This window comes from Eucyclogobius newberryi, unplaced genomic scaffold (genome assembly GCF_026437365.1).
Source record: "Eucyclogobius newberryi isolate DKJ021-1_F unplaced genomic scaffold, fEucNew1.0.hap1 SCAF_16, whole genome shotgun sequence".
Classification (NCBI taxonomy): domain Eukaryota; kingdom Metazoa; phylum Chordata; class Actinopteri; order Gobiiformes; family Gobiidae; genus Eucyclogobius; species Eucyclogobius newberryi.
Window position 1 is genome coordinate 35,129,118 of NW_027315790.1, and position 8,607 is coordinate 35,137,724.

General features: G+C 46.2%; 1 protein-coding gene across 1 annotated transcript; it reads right to left on the reverse strand.

Moving 5' to 3' along the window:
* Window positions 1-1,272: 1,272 nt before the first annotated feature.
* LOC140362239 (patr class I histocompatibility antigen, alpha chain G-like) lies at window positions 1,273-8,607 on the reverse strand. Its single transcript, XM_072448334.1, has 8 exons — window positions 8,494-8,607; window positions 6,741-7,013; window positions 6,307-6,597; window positions 5,944-6,225; window positions 4,557-4,703; window positions 4,325-4,477; window positions 3,604-3,642; window positions 1,273-1,340 (listed from the first exon to the last, which is right to left on the reverse strand). The coding sequence occupies exons 1-8, from the start codon at window positions 8,567-8,569 to the stop codon at window positions 1,306-1,308; spliced, it is 1,296 nt and encodes a 431-aa protein (XP_072304435.1). The 5' UTR covers window positions 8,570-8,607; the 3' UTR covers window positions 1,273-1,305.

Consider the following 8,607-nt stretch of genomic DNA (forward strand, 5'->3'; position numbering starts at 1 on the left):
GGACCCCAAGATAGCTCCTGCCGTCACAAGAGACGCACTTACGACGCAGACTTTAACCTCTCGGTCAACTGTGGTCAGAGCTTCCACGAAGGCCGGAATCATCAGAACGTTACCGCGGCGACACTCGGACGACGACGAGATGGATTCGGGGATGAGGGATGTGCGGCATTCAGCAAAACTGTTGTAAGTGAACTTGTCTGAGAGTCGTGAACACGCTAACGTGTCGTTTAGCGTTAGCACCGTGTTATAACTGGACAAAGCTCATGAACGTTTGAACGTTGATCTGACGGAGTTGAACATGTTTAATAAAGCTCAACTGACTGACAGGAAGTCGAACTGAACTTCACAATAAAAGACTTTAAAACTAAAGGAAGTCAAACTGAACTTCACAATAAAAGACTTTTCGGTGATAGTTGGATAAACGCCAAATACAAACGGCTTTATCAAAAAGTAAAGAACAAGTTGGACTTTTCCAATGTTTTCTATTGTACAAGGATAAATAAGTGTACAGTGTACTAGGCCCTGAGGCGGAAAGTACACAAGTAAAAGTACTGTCAACTAACCCTAACCCGAGTAAAGTGTTTTTTTTTTTATCTTTTAGCACATTTAGACTCTGAATTGGACCTTTTCACAGTTTTTCCTCAGGTTAAAATTCCAAATAAAAAGATTCACCTTTTAAAGAAAGATTTAAACCAATTGTCAGCCTCAAATTCAACCGTGTGACGATTCAAAACGTAGAGAAAGGTTCAAAATGCCCAGATGCTTTGTTCAATTCACAATTACAGCTTCAAACCATCATTCAACAAAATAAAGTTCAGCCTCGACTTGTGCCTGGGTTTATTTTAAAAACTTTAAGTTGTTTTAAAGCAGATTCTCTCACACCATCACATCATCTAAATGAAAAAATGGACAAACAGGATGTTTTGTAATTTTTATTTTCTTCGAGATTTTTTTTTTAACTCAAATACAAATTAAACAAATAATGCAGTAAAAGTAAAAGCCCTGAAAATAACCCAAACACAGGTAAAGATTAATTATATTCTCAACAGCAACAATAAAAATATAGCACATTTGCGTCTAATAAAGCAACAAAATATTAAAACATTAAAAAACAAAAAATCAAATTTTGAAAAGCACTTTAAAAGTCGTGATGGAAAGATTTAAATTCATGAACGATTTTGTCAAGTTTTTAAAATCAAAGAGGAAAAAAACATTCTTCATTAAAAAAAAAAAAAAACATTAAAAAAAACTCTACATTTTAAACCAATTTCCACAGGGTTTTTGTGTTTTTAGTCTCGTCCGGCGTCAGACCCGGTTCATCAAAGGCATCGTCACGGCGACTGAGGAGCCACAACAAAACAATCATTATTTCATTATTACTTTTTTAAAACAACACAGTAACTTCCTCTGGGTCCAATCAAGTCAAATGTGACGTTTACAGACGTTTCCACGAGCAAAATTAAAAAACAACAATGTCGAGTTAACGTGTTACCATCTGCCTCTTTGGCCCTGTGCGCGCCGGTCAGCACTGTGCGTGTGGCCGGTCAGCACTGTGCGTGTGGGCGGTCAGCACTGTGCGTGTGGGCGGTCAGCACTGTGCGTGTGGGCGGTCAGCACTGTGCGTGTGGGCGGTCAGCACTGTGCGTGTGGGCGGTCAGCACTGTGCGTGTGGGCGGTCAGCACTGTGCGTGTGGGCGGTCAGCACTGTGCGCGCCGGTCAGACCAGCCACACGCACAGGTCTGACTGCCCAGACCTATTTGAAATAGGAGGGGCCCGCCGGGGCCCGCCGTGCCCCTCCTCCAAAAAAAATCGAGTTTAACTAGTAATTTGTCCATATTCGGGGCATTTTCATCGCTTAAGTTTCGTTTTGACAGACACGCCCACTTCGCACGTCTTCTCGCTTCTCATTGGCCGAGCGGTCTCTGTGATGTAATATCGATGAAAGCGGGCATCTGATTGGCCGCTGCGTTTGTGTTGCGTTCACGTGTCCTCGGAAATGCCCGGTCTAATTTTCGGGAGAATGTATATATGTATATATTGTATATATGTATATAATGTATATATTGTATATATGTATATATTGTATATATGTATATAATGTATATATTGTATATATGTATATATTGTATATATTGTATATATGTATATAATGTATATATTGTATATATGTATATATTGTATATAATGTATATAATGTGTATATAATGTATATAATGTATATATTGTATATATTGTATATAATGTATATATTGTATATATGTATATATTGTATATATGTATATATGTATATATTGTATATATGTATATATGTATATAATGTATATATTGTGTATATATGTATATAATGTATATATTGTATATATGTATATATTGTATATATGTATATATTGTATATATGTATATATGTATATAATGTATATATTGTGTATATATGTATATAATGTATATATTGTATATATGTATATATTGTATATAATGTATATAATGTGTATATAATGTATATAATGTATATATTGTATATAATGTATATATTGTATATATGTATATATTGTATATATGTATATATGTATATAATGTATATATTGTGTATATATGTATATAATGTATATATTGTATATATGTATATATTGTATATATGTATATATTGTATATATGTATATATGTATATAATGTATATATTGTGTATATATTGTATATAATGTATATATTGTATATATGTATATATTGTATATAATGTATATAATGTGTATATAATGTATATAATGTATATATTGTATATAATGTATATATTGTATATATGTATATATTGTATATATGTATATATGTATATAATGTATATATTGTGTATATATGTATATAATGTATATATTGTATATATGTATATATTGTATATATGTATATATTGTATATATGTATATATGTATATAATGTATATATTGTGTATATATGTATATATTGTATATATGTATATATTGTATATATGTATATATTGTATATATGTATATATGTATATAATGTATATATTGTGTATATATGTGTATATGTATATATGTATATACGTTAGTAGTTTATTTTGTAGGCTGTGATTTCATATATTCCACAAGATCTCCTTGTGTCAAATGCTGTAAACAGCATTTATTTGATAAGAAACATTGAATGAAACAGTTTTAAAGATCATGATCTCTGGTTTATATGATGCAGTATTTGTGCTCTTCATATCAAATAACAGATAAAAGTACTTTAAATTGTTGTACATGCTAATAACCAGGATTAAAACAACACATTTATCTTGTTCTTATGACGCCGCGATGCCGCGCGTGCTTGTGGGCCCCTGAAATTACTTGGGGGCCCCTAACTTTGAAAATCTATCTCTCAGCCTGGTGGGTGTGAACAGGTTAAACATGTGTTTTTAACAGATTCAAGTTTGTGAAATCAAAAAAGTCCGGGTCACTCTTAGACAACAGGGGGCGCCTGAACTTCGAACAGAAGCTAATCGCAATCGTCGCAGTAAAAACGGGGCGTGGCGGTTTGTGTCGAGATTTCCCGGTTTTGCTCGCGCGCCTCACGTGTTTCAGGAAGTGGAATATCGACTTCAAACTCACCACTTTCTGCACTTTGACCCGAGCCCGAGTCAGAATCTCCTGCAGAACAAAGAAGAACCAGAGTCATCCACAAGTTTGAAATGAGTGAATTCACCAAAGCGAGTCACGATCGACCCGTGTGACCTTTGAAACTCTGAATTTGAGGCTCGAAAAATCTAAAAAAGGTAAAATAATTTTCATTTGGAAATTCCCCAAAATTCCAGCCTGTTTGTTCTAAAGTTTTTAACGTTCTAAATCTCATGAGACGTTTTCGCTTCAAAGTGGATTTGGATACGATGCTTTTGCACAGGTACAAGTACACGTACACGTGTACTTGTACTTGTACTTGTACGTGTACGTGTACGTGTACTTGTACGTGTTCGTGTACTTGTACGTGTTCGTGTACTTGTACGTGTACTTGTACGTGTACTTGTACGTGTTCGTGTACTTGTACGTGTACGTGTACGTGTACTTGTACTTGTACGTGTACGTGTACGTGTACGTGTACTTGTACGTGTACTTGTACGTGTACGTGTACTTGTACTTGTACGTGTACGTGTACGTGTACGTGTACTTGTACGTGTACGTGTACGTGTACGTGTACTTGTACTTGTACGTGTACGTGTACGTGTACGTGTACTTGTACGTGTACGTGTACGTGTACTTGTACGTGTACTTGTACGTGTACGTGTACTTGTACGTGTACTTGTACGTGTACTTGTACGTGTGACACAGCACTGACCGATGGCAGAGTCCTGGGAGCTCTTGTGCTGCTCTTTGTTTAGCTCCTCAGCACTTCCACTGGAGGATGAACTCTGGCTTGATCCTGAACTTCCAGCGTTAGCGACGACAGAACTCAGCAGAGCGACATCACATCCTGGCTGAGGGGGCGGGTCTACGGAAAGAGGGTCATTCCCGTCAGATGCCCTCCCAGAGCAGTCCATCCAAACAGAGAGATAAAGAGAGTAACTCACTTTTCTGGCTCTGGGGTTTCTTGTAAAGGACGATGCCCACAATCACACCGACCAGGCCCAGAAGTACGACTCCTCCTACGACTCCTCCGATGATTCCTCCCATTGGGACGTCTCCAACTTCATCCGGATGAGGCGTGAGAATGCCGTCTGAGGAGACGTGAGAACATCAAGACATTCTCCTGGAAAAGCTCAAGTATATTTAAGTCTAAACTCTAAGGATAAATATTTACTTACCCCACATGACCTCTTACCCCACATGACCTCTTACCCCACATGACCTCTTACCCCACATGACCTCTTACCCCACATGACCTCTTACCCCACATGACCTCTTACCCCACATGACCTCTGCCCCCCACATGACCTCTTACCCCACATGACCTCTTACCCCACATGACCTCTTACCCCACATGACCTCTGCCCCCCACATGACCTCTGCCCCCCACATGACCTCATACCCCCACGTGGCCTCTTACCCCCCAAGTGGCCTCTGCCCCCCACGTGACCGCTTACCCCCCACGTGACCTCTGCCCCCCACGTGGCCTCTGCCCCCCACGTGACCGCTTACCCCCCACGTGACCGCTTACCCCCCACGTGGCCTCTGCCCCCCACGTGACCGCTTACCCCCCACGTGACCGCTTACCCCCCACGTGACCGCTTACCCCCCACGTGACCGCTTACCCCCCACGTGGCCTCTTACCCCCCACGTGGCCTCTTACCCCCCACGTGACCTCTGCCCCCCACGTGACCGCTTACCCCCCACGTGGCCTCTGCCCCCCACGTGACCGCTTATCCCCCCCACGTGACCGCTTACCCCCCACGTGACCTCTGCCCCCCACATGACCGCTTACCCCCCACATGACCTCTAAACCCACGTGACCGCTTACCCCCCACGTGACCGCTTACCCCCCACGTGACCGCTTACCCCCCACGTGACCGCTTACCCCCCACGTGGCCTCTTACCCCCCACGTGGCCTCTTACCCCCCACGTGACCTCTGCCCCCCACGTGACCGCTTACCCCCCACGTGGCCTCTGCCCCCCACGTGACCGCTTACCCCCCCACGTGACCGCTTACCCCCCACGTGACCGCTTACCCCCCACGTGACCTCTGCCCCCCACATGACCGCTTACCCCCCACATGACCTCTAAACCCACGTGACCGCTTACCCCCCACGTGACCGCTTACCCCCCACGTGACCGCTTACCCCCCACATGACCTCTGCCCCCCACATGACCTCTGCCCCCCACATGACCTCTGCCCCCCACATGACCTCATACCCCCCACATGACCTCTTACCCCCACGTGACCTCTTACCCCACGTGACCTCTTACCCCCACATGACCCCTTACCCCCCACATGACCTCTTACCCCACATGACCTCTTACCCCACTCCTTCTTGATGTGCACCCCGGTGGCGGGGTGGCGGACCTCGCAGCTGTAGCGACCCTTGTCCTCTCTGGCGACCTCGATGGAGTTCTTGAGCTGGTACGTGTCGTCTTGGTTGGGGCGGATCCCGGTGGTAGTGACGTCCTCGTCCAGCAGGGGGACGCCGTCCCTCAGGAGCGTCAGGACAATGTCGGGGGGGTAGAAGCCGGTGGCCATGCAGTGCAGGCGGAAGGAGGAGCTCTGCCGCGATGGGGTAGAGTACATGTACACTTCTGGAGCTTCTGTGGAGGGAGAAGGTCAAAGGTCAGAGGCTCCATCATAAATGAGGGCTGTGGGTCGGGTCGCCGGGGCGACAGACTCACTCGCGTGCTTGAGCTGCTGTTTGCCGTAGTCCATGAACTTGCTGAGCCAGTCCAGACACTCCTTCTCCAGGTACCCTTTGGTGTAGTCCTTCAGCACCTGCACCTCGTCCCACTTCCTCTTGGTCGGCTCCGCCTCGACCGCCGCCGCCACCCACACGGACACCTCGTCGTCGAAGTACAGGAAGCTGTCGCCGTCGTAGCTGTACTGGTCGATCCCGCGCACGAACTGAGGCTTCCCGTCGTCCTCGATCTTCGCCTCACAGCCGTGCATCCACTGAAGGACGTGGATCTCTGAGGAGACAGAAGCTTCAGACCGGGGTCTGGACTCCGGGTCTGGACTCCGGGTCTGGACTCCGGGTCTGGACTCCGGGTCTGGACTCCGGGTCTGGACTCCGGGTCTGGACTCCGGGTCTGGACTCCGGGTCTGGACTCACCGTGGTCGCTCTGGTTCTTGCGCTCCTTCAGGATGTCCAGGTTGACCTTGAACCACTGCTGCTTGCTCTTCCTGGACTGCGTCCCTTTGTCCCAGTAATCCGGGCCCAGCTTCTCCTTCATCCAGGGCTGTTTGGGGACCTTCACCTGCCGGTCCGAGTCGAAATAGTCGATCATCTTGGTGTCCAGGAGCCCCATCGCCGTGAACTCGTGGATTCCCGGGTTGGTCACTGGTCTGGACAGCGCCGTGTAGATGTAGGTCAGAGAGTGTCGTTCTGCGGCGACAGAGTTAATCATATAAACAAGCTTTACCCGAGGGCATCCCTGACCCGAGCGCATCCCTGACCCGAGCGCATCCCTGACCCGAGGGCATCCCTGACCCGAGGGCATCCCTGACCCGAGCGCATCCCTGACCCGAGCGCATCCCTGACCCGAGGGCATCCCTGACCCGAGGGCATCCCTGACCCGAGCGCATCCCTGACCCGAGCGCATCCCTGACCCGAGGGCATCCCTGACCCGAGGGCATCCCTGACCCGAGCGCATCCCTGACCCGAGCGCATCCCTGACCCGAGGGCATCCCTGACCCGAGCGCATCCCTGACCCGAGCGCATCCCTGACCCGAGGGCATCCCTGACCCGAGGGCATCCCTGACCCGAGCGCATCCCTGACCCGAGCGCATCCCTGACCCGAGCGCATCCCTGACCCGAGCGCATCCCTGACCCGAGGGCATCCCTGACCCGAGGGCATCCCTGACCCGAGCGCATCCCTGACCCGAGCGCATCCCTGACCCGAGGGCATCCCTGACCCGAGGGCATCCCTGACCCGAGCGCATCCCTGACCCGAGGGCATCCCTGACCCGAGCGCATCCCTGACCCGAGCGCATCCCTGACCCGAGCGCATCCCTGACCCGAGCGCATCCCTGACCCGTAGAAATCGACTCGTCTTCGATTTGGGCGAAGTCTGTTTTTGACGACAACCAAACGAGTCATTTGAAAAGCATCTGAACCATGTGACCAAACCGGTCTGAGGCGCTCACTTCCTGCTGCGTACACTTCAAATACTTCTGAGTACTTCAAATACTTCTGAATACTTCTGAGTACTCTGGGTACTTCTGAGTACTTCAAATACTTCTGAGTACTTCTGAGTACTTCTGGGGGCTCATCTCGCTGGAAGTCGTGCGGTTTCAGGTGATTTGACTTTAAGTCTTTAATGAATCTTAAAAAAGACATTTATTTTCTTCAAAATAAAAGCCGTTAGTTCAGACTCAAGTTTGTTCAAAGTTACTTTTTGACAGAAATGTCCAAAACACTGACACGTCAGAGCGAATCAAAGTAAGTGAAGGATCAAAAGTACATGAAGTAAAACGTTGTAAAGTTTATGGCACTTTAATGTCGGAACAAAGTCCAAAGATTTCTTTGACTTCAGTATTTCACTTTGAGATGTTTTATTGGAATATAATCTCGTAGATTCATGTTCACATGAATAATAATTGTTTGATTATAACATTAAACATGCTTTTCAGAGATGCTTTTATCGTTTAGAACAAAGAAGATCAGAAAATGTCTAAATAATGCTCTTTAAACAAACTCAAGTCTTTTGGTTATGAATATGAAACATATAAAACACATTTAAGCCTCGTTAAACTCGATCAAAGCTCAAATTTAGTCTGAATTTCGACGATAAAAGCTCCAAAAACAAGTGCGTCACGCGGACTTTACTTTCACTTTCGTTTCCGGTCGTTTGCGCTGATCTTACCGGAGTTTACCGCGATCACCGTCCCGAGCAGGAGCAGGAGGACCGGCAGGGGCCTCATGACCGGCAGGGGCCCCATGGCTCCGGTGGTTCCTCCAGGCCCCGTGTGCGCCGTGT